Here is a 26,044-nt window from a genome sequence, read left to right on the forward strand (position 1 = left end):
AATCTATAGCGCTAGTCTTATTGCACTGGTATTGTCTGGGTGCAGTATCTCTTTACATGCATAATCCCTGTTCAATTGACGACGTCGTCTGACTCAGATTTCCCGCAGTTCCTTGAATCTGATAGAAAACGCCGACTGTACACTCGTCATAAAGTAGGCGATGCTCTGATTGGAGAGTGACAATTTTATCGTCTCTGATTGGCTGTATTCACAGAAGTAAACCGGTGTTGACTGAGCCGTACCATTTTTCTTAAAAGGGGTGGATATGGATTTTTGTTCTTTGATAATAAGCAAATATAGATGGTGTTTTGCTTAAATATTACGCTTTACAACAAATTTTTTTTTATTTTGTATTAAAATGTATGATTTCGGATTCTCTATATTGCGTTTAAGATAAATACCCCTCACTTCCACTTTGTAACAGCCACCGTTTGGGACTTAAGGTCTCGCCCAAAAATGGCTGTCGAGAAACAGTTATGAAGATGTGTCGATCTACTCACTTAATTTATGTGGCGCATGATCCAAATTAACCAAGAGTCCTCTGATCGAGCCGGGGGACATTTCTGGAAGGTGAGGCACAAGATGTTCCGTTATTTCCATTATTTCGTGCAGAAAAGAGGAACCCAATGGGCTCTCCATGCAGTCGTGTTACGACTTTATTTTCAGCCAATAGGAATACCAGAGCGATCAAAGGCCAGGGCCTTCAAGGATATGTTTATGCAGAATAAAACAACACTGAGCATCAAACTTCATTAAAACAGAGCATTAGCACAGCACCTGCAACGACACGTTCTTAAAAACCATTGCAAAGTTCATATTCGCAATGTGGGGATTCATATCTCTGTGCATAGTAAACACAGTTCTCATGCAATAACGGTTTAAAAGTGACATATTGTATTAACAGAATAGCAATAGAACCGATACATTCATATAGACATTCAGTGTATTTGCACAACTGCACATCTTGTGATTGCAGAGACAGAGTTGATCTCTTTAACTGCACTGCGAGATGTTTTCTTCCTTTAATTAATTATCTCATGACATAAAATTGTGAAAATGATTCTACTATCTTTGTTTTATGTGTGTACGTGGGACAAAACATTCCCTGAATGTCAGTTTCTGAGACGATAGTTCACATTCTTGGTTGTCAACAGGTGCTATCGGTGTTGACATTTACCTGTATTTTCATAGTAACATTTCCCCTTTAAGCTAATAATAATGGCACGGAAGGAGTATGAATAGTAATAGTAAGGATTGGGATATGTTAGATACAATGGCTTATTTTCCTATAAACTTGCTTGTGGAAATATAATGGTAATATTTGTGTAATGATGATGTAACTCACTGCATGGTATTGTGATTGTTTGTATATGTTACACCCACCTTTTGCGTAGTTTTGAAGGTAGAAGGTCATAATGTTTGCTTTGCTTTGGGTGTGTATATTACTTACCTAATGCATTATTAGACTTTGGAAAACTCCTTTTATCGTAATGTAATATTGTGTGTAAGTGTCTGATCTTAGCTGTCAGTTTGTAATAAGTCAGGCTAGCCAGCCTTTTAAATGAGGAGCTATACAAGCCCTCTTTACTCATATAATGGTGATTTACATTTCTTGCACTAAAATTAATTTGAAAGTCAGGTTTTAGTATCAGTATCTGTCACTGTATGTAACTTGCATTGACCCAGACAGATGCTTTTTCAAACAATATGTGAGCAGTTTGCTTCCGTGCATTATGTTGCTAATGCTGCTAAAGTTTAGTGTGGTTCAAATTTAAAAAATAGGTTCAGAGCTGAAACACAACTCATGCCTACACTTCTGATATGCAGTGCCATTGCTTGGGAATATTGTAACCTATATTGTTGCTGAAGTATGTGATTCTTTCTCATACAGTGTGAAATAGGCCTAGGTCATCTAACAACAAATCAGAGTTGGACTATAAATTGACCAATCTGTGGTTGTTTGTTTATATATACATGCATGACCAGTGACATTTCAAACTAGTAAAATCAACCTGGTTGGATTCCAAATGTTAGAGTAATATTTTCTCAGTTAAGCTACCAATCATTCTGGACATTAGATTGGAAATTTGCCCCAGGAATTCCAGTGGAACATCCTTGTATTTATAATGGCGTAGGAGTAGCAGTGTCAGGAAAATTCGCAAACAATTTGTTAAATTCATAAACGCATGCACATACCTTTTTGGCACTTTTTGGTTATGAGAATTGGCACTCATGATGAACTGAACTGACAAAAGCTGTACAATATGGTTCTGTCAGACTGGAGATGTTTTAAAAAGCACAGCGGAACCCAGGTTTATGACGTGTAGCACGCATTTTTTAAGTGATGATGATGTTGCTTAGCTTAGCTATAACCTTACATTAGTGTAAAACAATTGACATACATGTTTTAATTGAGGCTTATCTATTTATATTAGCTGAGTAACTAAGTTAGAGACAAGAATAGTAAAATGTAACAAAGGATGAATTTGTTACTACAGTATAAAGGCATATTTTTGAAAGACAGATAATGCATTTCACGGCAGGTCAATTTCAGTCTGTTCATCACAAAAAGTTACTGTATGGCTTTAGAAGATTTGTAATGTAGTGTTTTAGCTGTATGGACTACTTTTATGGTGTTTTGCATCCTTTTTAAAGCTTGAAAGCCCCAGTCCTTATTCGTTTTCATTATATTGAAAAGTCTGGCCAGGATATTCTTAAAGGGGTCATCGGATGCCCATTTTCCACAAGTTGATATGATTCTTTAGGGTCTTAATGAAAAGTCTATAACATACTTTGGTTAAAATTTCTTAACGGTAGTGTAAAAAACATCCTTTTTACCCTGTCAAAATCAGCTCTGTTTTCAGCAGGTGGTTCTAGTCCATGTTGCTTTAAATGCTAATGAGCTCTGCTGACCCCACCCCTCTCTTCCGTGGGGTGACGAGCCGTTCTCGTGATGCTGTTTACTTTAATCACGGAACTTGCTAACTAGCACGTTATTAGGAAAGGCGATTTGCAAAGATTCATAAAAAACCCTTATACTCACTTCTACTGTAGATGAAGCTGGATCACGAATGATTTGCGCAAACATAGATGCATTTAGGCAGATCGGGGATCGGCGCATTCACTTCAAAACAAATGTAATGTTAATCCTCTGCGTCTTCAGCGGCTCAGATGTCTGGAGTAAATGACGACTGCTATATTCATTATTACATCCAACAACAGAACACCTCAATTGCTTAATCGGAGACATTCTTGTCTTCCCCTGCACCGGAGTCGACACAATGGCGGGGTGATGACAGTTCACTCAGGGCGGGTCTAAGGTAAGACACCAGTCCAGTCTGTGCTGAAACGCTACTGTCAATCAACTATCGTGGGAGGGGCCTGTACAGAACTACATCATTCTGACAGGAATCTCAGAACAGCCTGATTTGAGAAGGGGGATTTAAAAAAAAAAAAACACTGGGTGGATTTTTATAATTATAGGGTGGATGTGTACCCACACTTCCAACACACATTTATGTAACAACAACAAAAGTGAATTTTGCATCCGATGACCTCTTTAAAACATTTTTGTGTTCCACGATAGAAAGAAAATCACAAAGATTTGAACATAAGTTTCATTTTTCGATGAACTGTTCCTCTTAGAGCTTTTGAGTCATACTTTAATAGCTGCAGCGTTAAAGATATGACCAGAAATGCTTATTAACAGTGTGGCACAATATGCTACTGGAAAATAGTGGCATAGTGCTTTCAAACGTTTAGAAAGGGTTAACCTTAATACAGGAGTTGAGAAAAGCCTTTTCTGCTCAAATAACGTTTTTTCCTCATCAAAATATTTGACTTTAAACTTAAAACTTCTTGAGAGAAATTTAGGGAATCTTCTTATGTTATGGTGTAGCTGTTGGCAGCTGAAATTAATTTCTGTGGTGTCACTGAACACATTCTTTTTTATTGATTTTGCAAAAGGTTATTAAATACACCGCAGCACAGACGTGTTGCACGACAGGGAAGCGCGCACACACGCACTCCTTTTGGAGGATGCTGAGGTTTATTTTGGCAGTTGTCATGACGTTGTGTGGTTTCACATGTGGTGAGAGAGAGGGGGAGGGAGACCCTTTTCATAGCAGAGATGCTTATTTAACATTTCCGGTCAATCAGAACCATGTCAATATCACTGCATGCGCGCACACACACACATGAAACGTTTATCCCATGCACACAAACCTAGCCAGAAAAAGATCTTAAAGCTATCTTAAACTCTCCTTCAACTTCTTGGTCGGTGACTTTATAGTGATTATTCGCAGGAGAGCGTTCACCTATCTGTACGGTTCTCATGTGTGGTCAGAAATAAGGCTTTCCACAATTAGGGATCAAAACTGCAGAGGAAACTGCACTGTAATTACTGGGATTGTTCTGAGCAGAATCAGATGCAGAACAAATGTCTTTGTTGTAACAGCACAGAGCTTCACGGCAAGGTGCGACGTGTGGCCAAAGTAAATATATGAACATGGAGCCGTGCATATTTTATGAGTAATTCATTTCTTTGTTCAAGGGGACCAGGTTTGCTGCGATCACAAGATTCAGAATTTCCACCATTATCTGACATATGCAGAATTCAAAGAGGTCATACAGCAATGTGTGGCGAAACCTAATGCTTTCCTGTTTGATTTACACGCTAGGGAGTGCATTCAAATATTCTCTCACAATATACTTTTTCCCTTTTTTGTTGTAGTTTTAGACACAAACCTGACCGGTTTTCAACACCTGAACAAGCTAAATACACTCAGTTTACTGCTTTTATAGATAGCTAAAGGAACGTGCTAATGAAGTCATAAATTTTTAAGGAGGTTTGGGGGCAGATCTCAGTCCATTTTTGATGTCAGAATTTAGTTTGTTTGACATGAACCACATCTGAGGCCGCTTGAGCCTTGAGTTTGCATGAATGCTATGCCTCCCTATATGTGTCTCCACATCTGGCCATTGTAATTTGCCCCCAATTCTTCTTTGTAAAACTATTCTGGATTTGTCTGGTTGCATGAAGATCATGAGTGGACAGGCTTTTTCAAGCACGCTCATAAATTCTCAGTTGGCTTGAGATCTGGACTGTGGATTTGGCCACTCCAGGATATTAACATAGTTGTTTTTAAGCCATCCCTGTGTAGCACTGGCTTTATGCTTTGGGTCATTGTCTTGCTGGATAACAAATCTTCTTCCAAGTCGCAGGTGTTTTGCAGACTCCTTCAGGTTTTTTTCTCCAGGATTTCCCTGTGTTTTGCTACATTTATTTCACCCATCCACCTCACGAGCCCTCTGGGGGCCTGATGTAGAGACGCATCCCCACAGCATGATGCTGCCATCACCATGCTTCACAGTGGGCATGTGGTCTTTCCAATTCACTTTCATTTCCATACTCCTGGTCAGAAATATATATTGTAGTTTATTGCATTTCTCATAGCTGCTGTCTTCAAGGAAGAAATACCTGCCTTGAAGCATATCTTGCAATGCATTTGTGGCAGGCGAATGTCATTGTGTGTGTGATATTATTATGGCAAATCCACAAAGGGACAAATACTTAAGTGAATGCCTATATTACAGTGAAATTTGTATCTTCTCATTCTAATTACCTACTGCTGTAGTAAACATCTGGTGCTAGTACTCATGGTGGTACTAAAATGTAATGTACTGTGGTTCAGACCCACAGGGGAAGGAAGTAGAGTCAAACTCAGATTTAGACCAGTGAGACGAAACAAATTAGGAAGTGTCATTTTGATTTTATGGCTCAACAATAAATGTTGACATTGACATTGGCACCATGTGTATTGTTATTTTTATGTTTTTAGATGTATGAGATAAAAATATCTATATGTTAGTACTGTAAAAACCTTTGGGGTCAGTATGATTTAAAAAAAATTTTTTTTTTGGGAAAACAGTCTCTTCTCTGTCACCAAGGATATTTAATAAAAAAATGTAGTAAAACAGTAATATTATGAAATATTGTTTAAAAGAACTGTTTCTTGTTTTAATATATTTTATATGTATAAATGTAATTTATTCCTGTGATAGCAAAGCTGAATTTTCAAGCAGTCATTACTCTAGTTTAGGGGTTGACCAATTATCGGCACCGATATTAAGCATTTTTATGATTATCCGTATCGGTCATTTTCAAAACCGATTCGCAAATAAAATAATTTTGAAACGCACTATTTGGCTCTGATGCAGCCTGTCAGAACTCACCACTCTGTGGCCTAAAAAGCAATCTCCGCCCACCGCCCATCTGATTTGTTGGGAGTCATGAGTCCAACCAATCAATGCGGAATTCACTCTCACTCTGAAAGCATTTGCTAACTGGAGCTGCTTCAGTGATCATGCATCAGTTGTCTCTCAAAGGTAAGGCATCAGCAGACATAGCTTAAGTTGCAATAAATCACAATCCACTAATGTTACACTGAAGTGGCAAAACCCCTCAATATTATCTATGATTTCCGCGATGCGGAAAACACGGACAGAATTGCGGAATCCAGTCATATAAATGGAATTTACTGTATGACGCGGAATGTCACGGAATTTGTCAAAGTTTGGATGAATTAATCAAAAGTAGGTCAGTACGCTTAAATAGAGTTGCAAATATTCTGTAAGAGTCTGTAAATATTAAGCCGCAAAAATACTGTTATAAATCCTGCATGTTCTGTGTGTCTCTGTGTATGTAAATGGCACAGACGCACGGTTTTGTTTTCTACACATACAAAGTGTGCGACACTAGCGGTGATTTCAGCTTCTGTCGTCTCACTACTTGAGGACATAAATACATGAACAACATCTCCAGAACTGCTCTGACTCCCTCTGAGAGTCACTTCAGGTTTCATTTGAGTAAAACTATCATCATATCATATAGGCTACAGAAACTTAAGTTCCTCATGGCAACCCATCAAAGTATAAATTCAGGTTGGCTTAAAGAAATGACCAGAAATATATTACTGTGGTGCAGTATGATATACATAATACTACTACAACAATTATTACAACGTTTGTTTAAAAGAATAATCACACAATATGCTATTTATTCCATGTTTTAATTTTAATAGTAAACCCTTTGTTTGCCAAAAAAATAAAGAGTTTAACTCTCATTTGATTAAAAGATCAATTAAATTGATTTATGCCTTCATTTGCACTGTACTGTAAATGAAAACTAACTGAAATTTTGACAGTTTTCAATAGGCTATTGAACTAAGTGTGCCTGTAAAAGGCTATTAGTGTTATAGTTTCATGAAATTGGTTGCATTCTTCTTAACAACTTCTACAATATAGCTATTTAGACAATTAAATTATTTGCACTTATGATGAATTGAATAGTCACCTCTACTATTGTAGGTTATGCTTAAGCCATCAGAAAATAATTAATGAGGAATTATGAGAGGTTATGCTATTACACATAAATTTCTAACATGTAAATTATTGAAGCCAAATACTTACATTTCCCCAAGCTGTTTAGCTGTAGTACGGTATTCATAGGCTTAATCATGAAGCATACAGTGGCCCCACTTTTAACTCTCTCTTTATATTACCCTTATTGTAGATGGATGCACAGTGGAAGACGAGTAAAAAAAGTGCAGTGTGGGAGTACTACACTCAACCAACACCAGGAAAGTGCCCTTGTCAGAGCCCTTGTTATTCTTAATTCTGACATTAATCTTCATTTTTACACCAGACATATATATCGGTTCATAATATTGGTTATCGGTCTTGATCCGTAATAATCGGTATCGGCATCGGCTCTGAAAAACACATATCGGTCGACCCCAGTTTTCAGTAACAGTTTTTTAATCATTCTAATATTGTCATTTGGTACTCAAGAATTGTTTCTTATTATTGAGATTCTTGATATTTTATGGAAAAAAATTTTTTGTAGCATTATTTGATAAATAGAAATTTCAAAAGAACAACATTTATTTGAAATGTACATTTTTGTAACATTTTTTGTAACACATTTTGCAGTAATTGCTAGAAATTGTACAGGTCAGGTGTAATGTACAGTTAAAAATTCATAAACACATTTTTGCTGTATGGTGAACACTGACATTTAGGAATTAATGTTAAAAAAAAAGCAGCATCTTCACAAAAGTGCACTTTTCAGTCAGTCACAAGCCATATGTCTTTCTCTCCTTCGCTCGCTCTCTCTCTCTTTCAAAAGTGATAAGTTGCATATGGAACTTGATCAGATAAATCAATCCCTTTTGTTGATTACACACATCTGGGCCCACCTTCCCTGCTAGGGTGTAAGTATCTTGCACAATAATGATGTTTGCCAGAGATGATTGTACTTGAACATGCAGGTAAACAGCCAGAACTGTGTTGGGCGAAAAGTCCGAATGTCTTTATACAGCTCATTTGAGGATCCTTGTTGCTCAACTCTTATAGGAAATTGGCTGCCTTGCTCCAATACTAAATAAAAGACACAACTATTTGTTTTATATAACAATATTGTTCCGACATTATGACCTCCCTTCCAGTGAAAATCAGTCTTACCCATTTGGGATGACAATCAGATGCTAGAAAGGAAGTGCTGTTTAGTTTACAGGTGCTTTCAGTGTTACTCAAGTGAATGAAAGGAAACAGTGAAACACTATAATGACGGTTCCCACTGGTACTCTTTGTCCGTGTCAGGATCTGTTCTATATTATTCAAATCTCTAATTTGATGTGGCATGCCCTTGTTTTCCAAACACTCCACAATTGCTTGGACACAAACAGCTCTGTTTCTCCCATTTCTCATGTTTGTACCGTTCAACATGATGTTTTTCTTTTGTAGTCATCATCCGTCCCGGTCTCTCCATCTCACTCATTCCTTCCCCTGGTCCACCTGAGGAGGTGACTGTAGTGTGACTCACTTGTTCCTAGTGTGGTTTTGTGGTGGAATGAGTACCGTCTCAAGCCTTCCTTAATTTCAGAAGACTTGAGCCCAAACCACACGTAAATCGTTACAGCCGCAAACCTACGCATACTCATGCACACGTGACATGGGGTTATGAAACCTGTATCTGCAAGGATGGAAGAAGCTGAACAGATCTAAAAGAGAGGAAATACCATAGTCTGATCATAGTTAGATCCTACTTCTGTTCCCTCAGCCACCTATCAGTGCACTGTAACCAAGGGCTGTTTCTGTGGGCAGACAAAGATATGTAACGATTGTGAAATGCTGTCCTTCTCTCCAATGATGGATCTCTTTAACTCGTGGTCCAATCTCTCCACATTAAATTGATTGAAAGTTACTGTTGTGGGAGAGATTTTTGCGATGACCTATAGGCCACGGGTGTGGCCTTAAGAGATGGTGTATGATGCAACAAAATTATGCTTATCATTACATAAACGCATGTTAAAGCCTCAGAAGAACCCAGTAGGGTTATGTGTGTGCATGTATGACAGAGAGAAAGACAATATGGGCTGTAGAGTTTCATTGTGAATGAAGAGCATGTGATGAATATGTGCATCTGAATCCATCATATAGAGGCCCATACAGAATATATATATATATATATATATATATATATATATATACACAATAGTCTAAAGAAAGGTTTGTTTATTCCATGCCCCTAATGTATTTTAGTAAATATAACGTTCTATAATGATTCTGGCTACCTGTAAAAGTGTTGTAGTCTGAGCTTAGCTTGACACATTATTATGTAGAATTCTGCAGATTTTGCCCCAAGATAAAAACAGAAATTATTATTATTTATTTTATTTTTTAAAAATATTATATACATTTATTAGCTTATATATTTGGGTCAAAGACGTAAAGATGTCCGCATCAAAAAAATTTTACAAAAGTGATTATATGCCCATAGAAAGCACATTAAATGAATGTAAAGTCTACTTTTAAGGTTTCAAATAAGTTCCCTTTTGATACTTCACTCGTACTGCGTCTTGCTTAAGACGCATATGGAAAAAAGCCTTTTTTCTCCTGAACTGTTGCCTTTTTTCAGATGCCATTCTGGCAGGCTTTGGCGGGCTTCATTGCCATAGGCTCATGCAGCTCCGCTGCCGAGCCATTGGTTTGTTTTTTTAAGCTCTGCACAAGCCAATGGCCGTGCAGTTTCACTGCGTGAATGTAAAAAGGCTTCAGTTCAGGAGAAAAAAGGTTTTTTTCTATATACGTCTTAAGCAAGACGCAGTACTCGTTCCCGTATCTCAGGGATCCGAGGTCACGTTAGTAACCGAGTACGTTTTTGGAGAATAAAATATTAAAATTTGGTTGAAATAATGTTACATTGTCATTCAGTGTAACACTGTAACGTGGGGTTTTGGGGTTTGTTTCATGTTCTTGTTTTCATGTCTTTTATTTTGTAGTTTGGCCACAGTCATGTTGTGTCATGTGATTCCCTTGTCTGTGTGTTATGTTCTGATTGGTTTCTTCGGTTCATGTGTCATGTTCTCATTGGTTATTGTCTTGTCATGTGATTATCAGTTCTTTTTGCTCATAGGTTGTCTTAGTCATGTGTCCTGTTTCCCCATTGGTTGGTTTGTGTCATGTGACCCTTTTTGTTTGGTATATATAGCCCTCATGTTCCCATTGTTCTTTGTTGTGTATTAATGTTGTAACCCGCTGTCGGTGAGTCTAGTCTGTTTTTGTCAAGTCTGTTCATGCCAAGTCAAGCCTGTTTAAGTCGTCTTTTTGGATTATGTTTTGTCTTTAAGTAAACTGCACTTGGGTTCATCAGACACAATATTTCTGTAAAAATTAAAAAAACATGCTTATTCTGACTTGTACATATTAAAATATATAAAAGAATAAGGGAGCATATTAAATTTAATTGTGTTTTAAATTAGTAAAAATTCTTACTGACAAATGGGCAAAACCTAGGATAGTGGCAAATTTTTAAAACTAATTAGTGTTTGGGGTGAAAGTAATTAGTCTTTTAATATGTCATAAATTGATTTTTCTTGTAAATATGCCTGACAAGAATGTTACACTGAATGACATTTTAGTGGGTGTCTTCTGTAAATCAGGGGAAAATTTATGATATTTATTTTTTGCTCTGAAAAACTAAATTACAATTAAATTAATCAGAAAACTTTTTAAAATTGTTGGGCAAAAACAACAACAATTTAAAGCAGTATTACACTTATTGTTTTTATGCTTAAACCTAGGGCTGGACAATAATTCAATATCAATATGTATCGCGATATAATTTTTTTCAATAACGGTTATATGATTTTTAAACACATTTCCGATATTTCAATATACATTACCAGTTTCCCATACATTGATTTATTTGTGCCGTTTGACTTTGTTGAATAAACATGAGCACTGCACGTTTCAAAATCATAACACGGCGCGGGTGTTTTATATGAATGTATCTCTGAAGGGAACCGACTGTCTTCAGAAAAGTTTCGATGGCATTTTCGTTTGATCTGATAGTGTTCATGAGCGGAGCTGCTTTGATTACAGCCATTACTGGGGAAAGCGCTAGTTTTATCCCTCTAAAAGTGCCTCCTGCTGGCAGAGAATGAGTTTGCATTTACAATAAGCCCGTCTCCAGCAACATTTCCAGATTTTGTTGTTGTTCAATTTTTTTTGTTTTCTGCAGCGACTCGGAGCACTTTTCATACCCTTTTTTCTGGCTGAAGCACATTTGTTTCAATCTATAAGAATAATCAGCCTACACTACCAGTCAAAAATATTTGAACAGTAAGATTTTTAATGTTTTTTTTTTTTTTTGAAGAATTCTCTTCTGCTCACCAAGACTGCATTTATTTGATCCAAAGTACAGCAAAACCAGTAAAATGTTGAAATATTTTTACTATTTAAAATTGCTTTCTATTTGAATAGATTTTAAAATGTAATTTATTCCTGTGATCATACATAGCTAAATTTTCAGCATCATTACTACAGTCTTCAGTGTCACATGATCCTTCAGAAATCATTCTAATATGCTGATTTGCTGATTATCAATATTTAAAACAGTTGAGTACTTTTTTTCAGGATTCTTTGATGAATAGAAAGATCCAAAGATCAGCATTTATCTTAAATAAAAAGCTTTTGTAACATTATACACTATTCCATTCAGTATAATTTTTTTTAAAACATTGGGAAAGAAATTATAGAAATTAATACTTTTATTTAGCAAGGATGCTTAAAATTGATCAAAAGTGATGATAAAGGTATTTATAATGTTACAAAAGATTTCTATTTCAGATAAATAGTGTTCATATCGATATCGGAATTATATCGTATCGACCGAAATTAAGAAATATATCGTGATATTAATTTGGGCCATATCGTCCAGCCCTACTTAAACCCTTTTTCGTCTTTGACCCATTAACTTGTTTTTATTTAAATGTAATTATATTTTATTTAATTATTTATTTTATGTGATTAATGTTATTTTATTTCGTAATTTTTATTTATTTATTCATTTTATTTATTTATTTATTTGCTAATTTGGTTGATTGATTTATGAGAATCAATTCATCTTCAGCAATATCCAACAATGCTAAGGACATAATCTATTCCTTAGGCTGGGAATTATTTGTCTTGATAGTTTATAGACACTTTCCTTTACTCAACCACAGTGGAAGTAACAAACTGTCCCATTGGTCCAGAAATGTTTTAAATGATCTAAACATAGAGACTTTCATGCCAAAGTTTATTTAGGTGTAAGGTTATGTTGTGACTGTTCCTGGAGAATAAATGCAAGCATATACTGCTCTAACAAGACAGTTGTATTGTGCTCGATGGCCTAATTGTCCCTGAAGATGAGGTTTCTGAGGCTGAGGGAGTAGTCTGTTACAGACCAAACAATATGGAAGCTGATTTAGTTTATTTCTGTTCTGTTTGCGGATAGACCTGTCTCTTGCTCTCAAGTGAAATAGGGTTTACAGTGCTGAATTCAGCATGTCTGAGGAATTGTTGCAGTATGCGGTATCTAAAGTGCTGAAAAGAACTACTTTGTAATCGGAGTGATTTGCCAAGCTGGTGGTCTAGCACATTAGCCCATTCAGTAATGATTAAGAGCACTTATTTAAAGGGTTAGTTCACCCAAAAATGAAAATACTGTCGTTAATTACTCACCCTCATGTCGTTCCAAACCTGTAAGACCTCTGTTCATATTCGGAACACAAATTAAGATATTTTTGATGCATTCTGACAGCTCTCTGACCCTCCTATAGACAGCAAAGGTCGGTAAAATAATCCATGTGCGAGGTCTTGAACGGAGGTCTTGTGGGTTTGGAACGACATGAGGGTGAGTAATTAATGACAGAATTTTCATTTTTGGGTGAACTATCCCTTTAATTGCATTTCGTTTGTACTTTGGCCTTTCTTATATTGTAAATATTTTACTATTCAAGTTATACTAAGAGCATTTAAATTAAGCTAGATAAAGTACTTCTATCCAACTTTTTCTTCAATGCGGAAGTAAGCCTATTGGTGAGACTTCCGGTTCATTAGCCGCTATAGGTAAATAGCGAGGAGAATAACAACGTGCAGTAAACGGTAAAACTGTTTGCACTACAAACCAGTGTGTTCATAATTAAGATAATACATTAAAATAATATAAGACACACCAACTTTCAATATCAAGCAGCAAAACGAACTGTTTTGTTCAGCTAAAAATAGATGGACGGAGTGGACGCAGATGAGACCGGAAGCCAGACCCATAGAATTTACAAATGGCCGCGCCCATTTTTACGACAAGAAAAAGGTGGATATAGATGTAATGATGACGGTGAACCAATTTTTGTCATAATGTCCATTTCTAATGGTGCATGTAAAGCAAAGTAATGCAGTTAAAACCAGACTTTACTACAACTAGGCCTAGATCTTGCTTATAAAGGTTTCGGCAGCATGTGAACGGATCTAAAATTGATCATCCATGAGACCTAAAGGCATTCTGTGCAAAACTCGGATGAATGAATGTACAATTCCTCCAGCAGCAAACACATCTTTCCTTATTTCTTATAAAGTGCAGTCTGCACAGGCTGTTTAGAGACAACATGGCTGTTGTAATGAGGACATTTATGTCGCTTCGCATCAGGCGCATGCATGAATAAGTGGCAGGCTGCCTTTCTGTCTGAATGCTCTCTGCCAGCTACATTATTAAAATGCATTTGTGTGGTCCTATTTAACTTTTTGTTATGGCCTGTTCTCTTTTTCGATGTTCACCTGGAAGTGACAATCTCAGAGTGATTGTTCATCATGTCATTGCACTATTGGAAATGCTGTATGGTTGTAAGCTGTTAAGCTGTTTTCATTAAAGCTCAGCTCGCTCGCCAGTTGTGTGTAAAGTCATTCATTCCAGACCTGGCGCAGTCAACTGGGGACTTGGACACAGTCGCCATCTCTCAAAAACACAGAACAACGAACTTTCAGCTAGTGCTGTGAGTCTCAAACTGTGGAACGCAGTGAATCTCCAGCTGGTAGAAATTAAAGGGATAGTTCTCCCAAAAATGAAAATTCTGTCATTTATTACTCACTGTCATGCCGTTCCAAACCCGTAAGACCTTCGTTCATCTTCAGAACACAAATTAAGATATTTTTTTGGAAATCCGAGAGCTTTCTGACCCTGCATAGACAGCAATGCAACTGACACATTCAAGGCCCAGAAAGGTAGTTAGGAAATTGTTAAAATAGTCCATGTGACACCTTAATGTTATAAAGCTACAGGAATAGTTTTTGTGCGCAAAGAAAACAAAAATAATTACTTTATTCAACAATTTCTTCTCTTCCGTGTCGGTCGTCGATGCATTTTCATGAGTACCACACATGCATACCACATGAGGGTAATTAATGACAGATAATTATCATTTTTGGGTGAACTATCCCTTTAATACTATTATTCAGCAGGGATGCATTAAAATGGCCAAAAGTGACAGTAAATTATATTTCAAGTGAATTTCAAATAAAAGCTATTCTTTATAGCTTTCCATAATGTATCATGGTTTCCACAAAACTATTAAGCAGCACAACTGTTTTCAAAAACGATAATAATAAGAATTGTGTCTTGAGCACCAATTTAACATGATTTCTGAAGGGTCATGTGACACTAGACTGGAGAAATAGCTGCTGACAATTCAGCATGGCCATCACAGGAATAAATTACATATTAAAATAGGAAAGTTATTTTAAATTGCAGTAATATTTCACACTGTATTTTGATCAAATAAATGCAGCCTTGGTGAGCATAAGAGACTCCTTTCAAAACCATTAAAAAATCTTACTGACATCAAACTATTGAACAGGACTGTATATTTTTGAGAGAGAGAAATGGTGTTAACACCAAATTGCGGTTCCAAGGGTCTATGGTGTATTATAAAACCATAGGTGGTAAAATCTTCACAATGGATTGTTTAATAACAGACAGCCAATTAGAAACAGAATGGTGCTTACCTCATTAAATATTAATGCACTTTGTACAGTCATAGAAACTTTCAGACATTGTTTATATTCAGGATCTGATAGAAATGTGATACTGTTTTAAACTGACACCAAATGTATTAAGTACATGTTTTTCTTACCACATGGTGACATTTTCAGAGATTGACAAGCAGTTCTTAGAACAGGTCACATGTCTGACACAAGCTGTGTTTGTCAAATCAATGTTATTGACCTCATAAAAATGCGAATAATACCATTAGCCTAGGGTTTACAAATGTACAGCATGACATCCCAAAACCTGACTACACAGGTTTGCACTGTGGTTTAGAAAGGTTTCATATTTTAGCCCTGGGTTAATATTTTTTGGCCCAAAAGTGCAAACATTGTTGTGACTGGATGGTACTTGTTCTGAATTGACTGAAGATTGTACTTGGGTTTAAAAGTTTGGGAACCACTGAGCTTGTGCATTTTCCACACGGTCTCTCCAGTCTTTCTCTGTTAAACACAAGCAATAAACACGCGTATCTGACTCAGGCAGATGCTGACGTGTGGTGGTCTGTAGGGTTAATGCTGGCCGGCTGCGGTGCAGTATTCTCAGGGTTTTAGGGGAGAGATGCCGTGGTTCGGCGTGTACCTGTCACTACTAAATGATTGTTCATTTCCTGCCGGGGGAGGAGGGGTGGGGAGAGCAGTAATAGCACACAGCTGCCTGAGCTGGACGCTACCTTTCCTCTCCTCCGCTGTCTTGTTCTCTTGCTATTTATCTTTGTATCTTCTTCTCCTCCTCTTTCCCAGTCTGTTTGTATTGTTTATATGTAAGACTGTCTCTGGAATGGCAGAGGTGGACACACACCCATGGTGCCTCAGCGTGCATGTTCTCCACCTAGCTTCATTTGCGTGTCTGTGTGGGTTTGTGTTTGTGCGTACACTCATGCGCGTGTCAAAGTGTGTGTATGTTAGGGGGAGGATTGGTTTAAGGAGGGGTCAGTAACAAATTCCATCCTGGTTCCAAACTAGGTCACATGACCCAGAATGGAAGTTTAGCAATGACCAGCTGTAGTCCACATTACACAGCAGGAGAAACTAAAGCACAATCAGTTAACTGTAGACAGGACAAGATATGAGTATCTGAGCAAATAATAAATTAGTCTCACCAGAGCTTTATTTATTCCATCAGTTCTGTCTAGAGATGCTGATATCTGTCATTGTTTTCATATTGTGTTTTTAGGACAGATATGATACAGATTTTGTAATTTTTTTTATTTAAGTGTTCTGATGACCGATATGCAGAACAGATTTTTCTTTTTTACTTGTGACATTATGATAATTTTAAAAAAGCATTATACTGCAACAATCAGACATATTATGCATGATTAATATTATTTAATTTAACATTCAAACTGAAAAAATTAATTTCCTGCAATTTATTATTCTTGTATAAATACATGAATAATACTTCTTCACAGCAATAAATAGTAATTGTACCTCTACAGTTTAATTATGTATTGATTTTTTTTTCTTTTGTTTCCCCCTTATTTATATATTTGTATGTATGTATGTATATATACAGTGGGGGAAAAAAGTATTTAGTCAGCCACCAATTGTGCAAGTTCTCCCACTTAAAAAGATGAGAGAGGCCTGTAATTTTCATCATAGGTATACCTCAACTATGAGAGACAAAATGAGAAAAAAAAATCCAGAAAATCACATTGTAGGATTTTTAAAGAATTTATTTGCAAATTATGGTGGAAAATAAGTATTTGGTCAATAACAAAATTTCATCTCAATACTTTGTTATATACACTTTGTTGGCAATGACAGAGGTCAAACATTTTCTGTAAGTCTTCACAAGGTTTTCACACACAGTTGCTGGTATTTTGGCCCATTCCTCAAGAGCAGTAATGTTTTGGGGCTGTCACTGGGCAACACGGATTTTCAACTCCCGCCAAAGATTTTCTATGGGGTTGAGATCTGGAGACTGGCTAGGCCACTCCAGGACCTTGAAATGCTTCTTACGAAGCCACTCCTTCGTTGCCCGGGCGGTGTGTTTGGGATCATTGTCATGCTGAAAGACCCAGCCACATTTCATCTTCACCACATTACACAGCAGGAGAAACTAAAGCACAATCAGTTAACTGTAGACAGGACAAGATATGAGTATCTGAGCAAATAATAAATTAGTCTCACCAGAGCTTTATTTATTCCATCAGTTCTGTCTAGAGATGCTGATATCTGTCATTGTTTTCATATTGTGTTTTTAGGACAGATATGATACAGATTTTGTAATTTTTTTTATTTAAGTGTTCTGATGACCGATATGCAGAACAGATTTTTCTTTTTTACTTGTGACATTATGATAATTTTAAAAAAGCATTATACTGCAACAATCAGACATATTATGCATGATTAATATTATTTAATTTAACATTCAAACTGAAAAATTTTTAATTTATAAATACATGAATAATACTTCTTCACAGCAATAAATAGTAATTGTACCTCTACAGTTTAATTATGTATTGATTTTTTTTTCTTTTGTTTCCCCCTTATTTATATATTTGTATGTATGTATGTATATATACAGTGGGGGAAAAAAGTATTTAGTCAGCCACCCTCTTCTAACAATATACACTACAGTTTAAAAGTTTGGGGTCAGTACATTTTTATTCTTTCTTTCTTTGAATTAAATTACAACTTTTATTCAGCAAGGATGTGTTAAATTGAAGTGATAGCAAAGATTTATATTGTTAGAAAATATTTATATTTTTAATAAATGCTGTTCTTTTTAAGTTTTTATTCATCAAAGAATCCTGAAAAATTATTGCAGTTTCCCCAAAAATATTTGGCAGCACAACTGTTGACAGCATTGATAATTCTAATAATAAATCAGCATATTAGAATTATTTCTTAAGAAACACGAGACACTCTATACTGGAGTAACGGCTGATGGAACTTCAGCTTTGCATCACAGAAATAAATTATATTTTAAAGGATATTAAAATAGAAACCATTATTTTATATTGTATTAACATTCTGCAAGATTTCTGGGTTTTTTTCTGTATTTTTGATCAAATAAATGCAGCCTTGATGAGCATAAGAGACTTACTGGTCCCAACTTTTGACCGGGAGTGTGTGTGTGTGTGTGTGTTTTGATGTTTTGGGTTTGTCATTTGTTTATGAATTTAAGCCTGTTTGATAGTTGCATTATAGCTGTATAGTATACAATTATCTTTGCAAATTTAAAAATAAGATTTAATGTTTAGCTTCTACCAGACAAATTAGTTGGCTAAAAAAAAAGTGTGTGTTTTTTTTTCATTTTTGCTTTGGGGTCAGTGAATCAGTGAAAAGGGCAAGGAAAAATTATTGGCCCGACCGGGTCAGCAGAATAAATATAATCCTTGTTGTTATACTCATAAGCTCATAAGATATCCGCAGCTTGACTCATATCATTGGAAAATGATAAAACATAAATCTTCTGAATATCTCCCTCTTTTTTGGACAGAGAAAAGAGTGCATGTCAGAGTTTCCATTGGCCATTGAAATGCACAAGCTAAAGGAACCACAATCCTCTTCGACAGCAGAGGCAGTGATAGCAAGCCTCTCAGTTATTTGGTTCAAGCTGCCCAGGGATTGCAGAATATTGAACTGGGTACATTGAGTGACATAAAATGGCACAAATCATCTCTCTTATCGCAGCCGCTTTATTTCTTAGTCATTTAGGACATCTGCTGAAAAGAGCGCCAACGTCACGCTACATATAATCCCCAATGTACTCTCGGTAAGTCCTGCTCATGATGTGTTTGTTATACATATTTAAAGTCATCTGAATTTTATTTCAATAAATTATGTCACCCCAAGGATATGCTTGAATTGGTTTCCCATACACAGAGCAGTGTAAAAGCAGGGCAGACTATTCTTTCATTTCGCTCAAGCTGACTGATAGATAACAAACATTTTTTATATGCTGTCCATCGAGCATGTCTGCTGTTTTATCACCTGGTCCGATTGCCAAAGTAACCTCTTTTCTTTCCTTCTCTCATTCCTCCACATACTTTTTTTCAGGATTGTTTGATGAATAAAAGGTTAAAAAGAAGAGCATTTATTTAAAATAGAAATCTCTTCTAACAATATACACTACAGTTTAAAAGTTTGGGGTCAGTACATTTTTATTCTTTCTTTCTTTGAATTAAATTACAACTTTTATTCAGCAAGGATGTGTTAAATTGAAGTGATAGCAAAGATTTATATTGTTAGAAAATATTTATATTTTTAATAAATGCTGTTCTTTTTAAGTTTTTATTCATCAAAGAATCCTGAAAAATTATTGCAGTTTCCCCAAAAATATTTGGCAGCACAACTGTTGACAGCATTGATAATTCTAATAATAAATCAGCATATTAGAATTATTTCTTAAGAAACACAAGACACTCTATACTGGAGTAACGGCTGATGGAACTTCAGCTTTGCATCACAGAAATAAATTATATTTTAAAGGATATTAAAATAGAAACCATTATTTTATATTGTATTAACATTCTGCAAGATTTCTGGGGTTTTTTCTGTATTTTTGATCAAATAAATGCAGCCTTGATGAGCATAAGAGACTTACTGGTCCCAACTTTTGACCGGGAGTGTGTGTGTGTGTGTGTGTTTTGATGTTTTGGGTTTGTCATTTGTTTATGAATTTAAGCCTGTTTGATAGTTGCATTATAGCTGTATAGTATACAATTATCTTTGCAAATTTAAAAATAAGATTTAATGTTTAGCTTCTACCAGACAAATTAGTTGGCTAAAAAAAAAGTGTGTGTTTTTTTTTCATTTTTGCTTTGGGGTCAGTGAAAATGTCGCTAGGGCAAGGAAAAATTATTGGCCCGACCGGGTCAGCAGAATAAATATAATCCTTGTTGTTATACTCATAAGAGCACTGGCTAAAAAGATATTGTATCCGCAGCTTGACTCATATCATTGGAAAATGATAAAACATAAATCTTCTGAATATCTCCCTCTTTTTTGGACAGAGAAAAGAGTGCATGTCAGAGTTTCCATTGGCCATTGAAATGCACAAGCTAAAGGAACCACAATCCTCTTCGACAGCAGAGGCAGTGATAGCAAGCCTCTCAGTTATTTGGTTCAAGCTGCCCAGGGATTGCAGAATATTGAACTGGGTACATTGAGTGACATAAAATGGCACAAATCATCTCTCTTATCGCAGCCGCTTTATTTCTTAGTCATTTAGGACATCTGCTGAAAAGAGCGCCAACGTCACGCTACATATAATCCCCAATGTACTCTCGGTAAGTCCTGCTCATGATGTGTTTGTTATACATATTTAAAGTCATCTGAATTTTATTTCAATAAATTATGTCACCCCAAGGATATGCTTGAATTGGTTTCCCATACACAGAGCAGTGTAAAAGCAGGGCAGACTATTCTTTCATTTCGCTCAAGCTGACTGATAGATAACAAACATTTTTTATATGCTGTCCATCGAGCATGTCTGCTGTTTTATCACCTGGTCCGATTGCCAAAGTAACCTCTTTTCTTTCCTTCTCTCATTCCTCCACTCACATAATCTCCCTTGCTGTCCTCCTACGCACGTTGTTTCCTATTTGGATATTTCATGGGGATTTCTCCAGGGAAAATTATTCTCTGCTACATGCCAATTTTGGGTTCTCAATGTTATTTTGAGGAAGAATGTTATCTTTGTGATTAAGTCATAAAGCTGTGTAATTCTGGATAGGATTTCTGAGTTGGACTACATTTAAAGGGATAGTTCAGTCAAAATGAGCATCCTCGATCTTCGATCATCCTCGATCAATGTAATGCAAAATTATTAAACAGTCTTTAGAGAAACAGAACAAAATGTAAGTATAATCTTGCCCTAGTGAACTGTTGACTTAAGAACTACTTCAGAAGAATCGGATGAGTGCATTAGGGATGGGCGATATGGGCTTAAAAATGTATCACGATAATTTCTGATATTTATTGCGATAACGATATCATTGACGATAATTTAGGGACTCCTGTTTCTGTTTAATTCATACTGGAAGCCGGAGGGCGCCCTTGCTCAGAAACTCCACAAATGCATAGTAGAAGTAATGCTCCAGGAAGAAGTATCCAGTGATCGCTGTAGCTGAATAAAACGCAGATAGAGAAATTTTAACTAAGGAAACCTGAAGACAATAAACATGTGATTGCACAAAATATATGGTATCTGTGTTCTTCAAGCAATCTTGGGTATTTTTTTGAGTATTTTTTAGAGTATATCTATAATGCAGTGCTAATCGACATAGCCTTTATCAATGTATATAATGCTATAAAATAGTATGATTTCTGCCTTATTCTGTGATACGAAACCACGTCTGATCACAAAAATAAGTTATTTCAAACACTCGACTGTTATGAAGTTAATATGGAGAAAAAGCATGTCAATAAATTAAAATATCTTTGTTGGACAACAGGTTTGTAAACGACTCATACACATGTAAAACTTTCGCACACGTGCTACTGTAGTACATTTACTCAAGGCTCAGACCGATTTTTGTCGCACTGTACAGCCCTATCCAAACCTGTTCCAGATTGTAGAAGGAGCTGTTCAATTTCACGTCCGCCTTCCTTCACGTCGCTCCACACAGTCGCACACAGAAATGTGTCAACAACTAGACGTTATCGTTATTATTGTGGGAAGATGAATTCTTATCGTGTGGAGAATTTTTACCGGTATATCGCAAACGATAAGATATCGCCCGTCCATAGCATTATTTTGAGTTGGTTCTTTTCAGTTATCCTGCTGTCAGATAGAACTGATTTAACAATTTGTTCAGCCCACTTACTTACACTTAATGATTCATTAACAGTATTGATAAAAACCCTATGTCAATCCAAACCTGTTTGAATTTCTTCTGTGGAAGAAGATATTTTGAAGAATGTTGGTAACCAAATTGCCATTGACTTCCATTGTCTTTTTGTTAGAAGACTTGTTACGGACCACTTTTATGCTTGTTTGCTGCTTTTTTTTGTTGTCATTTCTTAGCTTAACAGCCGTGGTCCCTATGAACCGTTGTTGTATGGAAATGATCTGTGATTCTGTGTGAACCATTTCTTTCGTCGTCATCTACTAATAATTATGACACCTGCTCCTTTGAGTGTCTTTAGAATATTTAGCTTCCTGCATAGAACTAATAACTAGACTATTCCTTGTTATTTTTGCCTGTTCTGTTGCATTCTGTTAGCGCTCGTTCTTTCTGTAACATCCTAAAAACCATTGAACCTTGATTTTTTTTTGTCCTTATTACCATAGGCCCTCTTCCCCTTATAGGAAGTGATCATGTGATGCAGCATGTGCAGGATTGTAATCATTGCGTGACTGCTTTATGAAGCCGAGCTGTTTGCTTAGATGTCGTAATGTTTGTCACATTCAATATCAGGCAGAAATATCCTCTGGCCAGAGAGTTAAAGAAAAGAAATGCTCTGGGCAGCGAAGACATGAATTGATTTGAAATATTTATAAAAATCGATAAGAACACACTGCAGCGCTTAACTTGTGTTCTTATCTCCCCTGTGTCCGTTCTCTTCCACTAGTTCCACTCTGCCTCTAAATAAAGAAACAGCACTGCACCTCATTGGTTATTAGATCATTCAAGTGAAAGTTACTAATAATATGGCTTTATTACTGATGGACAGGCCCACACGGCATCGCTGCCTGCAGAAACCTGCAGAATTTGAACATGTGTCATTCACAAGATTATGTCATTATGTTTTGGCTAATTTCATTATGCATTCAGCTACCAATAAAAGTACATTCAACTCCATTTAACACGTTTTTCCATGTTTAAATCCAGATTTTCACCCAAAATCAGCATAGAAAATTTGAAAATGTTGTCTTGGTCTTTTTCTTGGATTGTAATGAATCACTATGCTTTAAAATTAAGTAAACGTAAATTGTTTTAGTGTCTTGCACCGTGTGGAAAATGAAATGGTCACAATGGAGTCTTTTGACTCAGCCTGTTTCCATGTTTTTCATAATATCAGCATTTATTCTTTCCCGGCTGCTGCCTGTACCTATGCTGACAGGTCTCCAACCTTGCATTAGTGTGGAAATGAGTCAAATCCTTAATGCCTTGTTTTTCTAGCTTTTTTCCCCTTCTCTCTCACCCTCTTAAGACAGGAAAGGGTTACTTTCCATGTTTCCTGTCCAATTCCCCCAGCTCCAGCTCCTTTCGGATCACTTTCTTCATGCTAAACATTCCCAGGCTCCCATAACCTCCTGGCTTCCTTACACTGGCCAAGAGAGATCCCAGGTGAGAGTGTGGGCGAACCTCCTGTTTTTAAGGATAAAAATCTCTGTGTTTTGCCTCCTGACAACGGTGGTGGTGAAACGTGGTTTCTTTTTCAGCTTTCCTTGATCGCAGGCATGGGAAAACCGTTATTTGAGAAATCTATACCAGTCATTTGGCTCAGAGTTAATACTTCAAGCAATAATTTAGAACCAGACTATCATGAGGCAGTTCTGCAATTTGTCCACCTCATAAGGAGGAAGTAGAATTTAAAGGCTTGTCATTGGATTTTGGAGCTGTCACTGATGTTACCATAACAAGAGATGAAAGGCTCTGATACAGCAGAGGTGGCCTGTGATCAATCTTAGCGATAAAGATGGTTTAGCGCAACATAGTCACATGATACTTGATACATCCTGTTGAAGATTCACTTTGAACGTTTCTTTGAATCTGTTTGAATCTGCTAGTTCATATTTATTTCTTAAATTACTTTTTTTATTTCACTCTTTCCCAACAGTAAAACCTTTGTAGGATCAGAAAATAATCTTATCAGCATGTTTTAACTGCACACTTCCAATAAAAGACACATAGTATGATTCGTGTTTTATAATCCTGATGTTCATCTCTCCTCTTTGTCCCATTCACTATCTTTTCCCACGGATTCTCTTCCAACTCTTTTTCTCTCTGAGCACCTGACAGATGGATGGGGAGAGAGAGATAGAGAGAGCTTTGGATGTGCGGTCACCCCCGCTTTGACCAAAAAAACGCCAGTCTTTGTAAATGGAAACACGGGGCCGTACGGAACAAACAGCAATGTTATTTGGGCCTGACCCAGTGATGGACCTGCTGAGACAGTCTAAATATAGTCCCGTGGTGTACTGACTAATTGCCCCATGACCAGTAATCATTCCCAGCCTCTGAAACCTCTTAAACTGCAAAGAGAGTCAAGTCACTGCTGCCCCCCTGCTGTGCCGGAGCCAAAAACCAGAACGAGCAAAACTGAGCGAGCAGATCCGTACAGAGATTAACCGGAAGCTTCTCTATGTTTTCAGGTGCCTGCATGCACAGGTGGAGTTCATCTCAACAGGATATGATCAGGATTGTGTATTTTTCTAATGTTGCATTGCATTTGAACTTCTGCAAATACCCTTGCGTAATAAATAAAACAGAACAACCAAATTTTAAAGAACATTTTGACCAAGGCAATCCTTTTTGGAACTTTTAGTCTCTCCCTAAGATTATTAGTGATGGGAAACATAAGAACTTTTTTTGGTTCAGATTCCATAAAGACTGTGTTAACAACACCATTAATGTTTCTTTGATAAATGCTTTTGAGGAAGAACCACTTTTTTGGTAAAAATCTAGTAGTTTTTTAGTATTCGTTTATAATATACTATAATAAAATTAGATTATTGTTTATAATTATACATTATAAACAAACAAATACTAACATTTTGGGGAGGATATCTAATAGTATCCTTTGTTTAGTTTAATAATAGTAAAGTGAATATATATTAAAGTGTGTTTATTTGGCTCTTATTTTGGGACTTTTTAAATCTGCTCTCACCCACCCAGAAATGGAAACAGCAAATTTTGCTTTGGGGGGTGCACGGGTATAGAGAATGAGGAGTTACGTCACGATCTTTTCACTCCGCATTGCATTTCGGGAAGGCGCCGCCATATTAGCAGGATACGCTATCCGTTCCCATGGTTACTTCTCATTCTCTATAAGGATAAATGCTTATCTTTTGTTTTGTTTTTGCCTTTAAGTTAAACAACCATTCATTCTTCATTGTATCGTTTGCGGGAAGGGAAGCTATTTTATCGCACTGCATGATATGCACTGCATTTCTCTCTTAGGTTTTGTAGAATTTGGTTTACAGCGTTTAACGTTACCCGATTAGCGTGAAAACAGTGTCGCCCGCTGGACGCTCGATGCTGCTTCAGTCATATGGTACATTATCCAAATAAAAGTGTGTGTTCAACAAGCTGACAGAAGTCCATCCATTTCTTTGTTGGAAACTTTTAAATGACAAAGTATAATTGTTGTCATTATAAATATTCATTTTTCCATGGCCACGGAGGAGAATCACAGATTGTGGGTCACATTCAGCGAACAGTCACGAACTCACTGTACTTTTTATATTTATTTCAACAAATGACAAGCAAAATCAAATCCCTAGGAGCTTGGGGAAAGTTTTGTAGCATTTTCAAATGCTGGTTTAATGTGCTAAGACAGTGATGCTAAAAGACATGCAGATGAGCCAGAATATCAACGCGACATGTTTAAATGTAAAGCGTTTTCCTCTCTTTAGAAAACTGTAATCTAGAAAGCGCTTCTGGATTAAGACAGCGATTTCTAAAGTTCATATTTTGGGCTCATCTGTTTTTCCACA

The 26,044-nt window shown here is 36.5% G+C and overlaps 1 protein-coding gene across 2 annotated transcripts in view; it reads left to right on the plus strand.

The window, feature by feature from the left end:
- Nucleotides 1-454: 454 nt before the first annotated feature.
- Nucleotides 455-26,044, plus strand: part of znf438 (zinc finger protein 438) — a 61,078-nt gene continuing 35,488 nt past the window's right edge. For both annotated transcript variants that reach the window (XM_016234741.1, XM_016234743.1), the window contains exon 1: nucleotides 455-570. In XM_016234741.1, coding sequence (XP_016090227.1) covers nucleotides 508-570 — 63 coding nt within the window. In that variant the 5' untranslated portion in view covers nucleotides 455-507. The remainder of the gene's footprint in view (nucleotides 571-26,044) is intronic.

This window comes from Sinocyclocheilus grahami, unplaced genomic scaffold (genome assembly GCF_001515645.1).
Source record: "Sinocyclocheilus grahami isolate Dianchi unplaced genomic scaffold, SAMN03320097.WGS_v1.1 scaffold457.1, whole genome shotgun sequence".
Classification (NCBI taxonomy): Eukaryota; Metazoa; Chordata; class Actinopteri; order Cypriniformes; family Cyprinidae; genus Sinocyclocheilus; species Sinocyclocheilus grahami.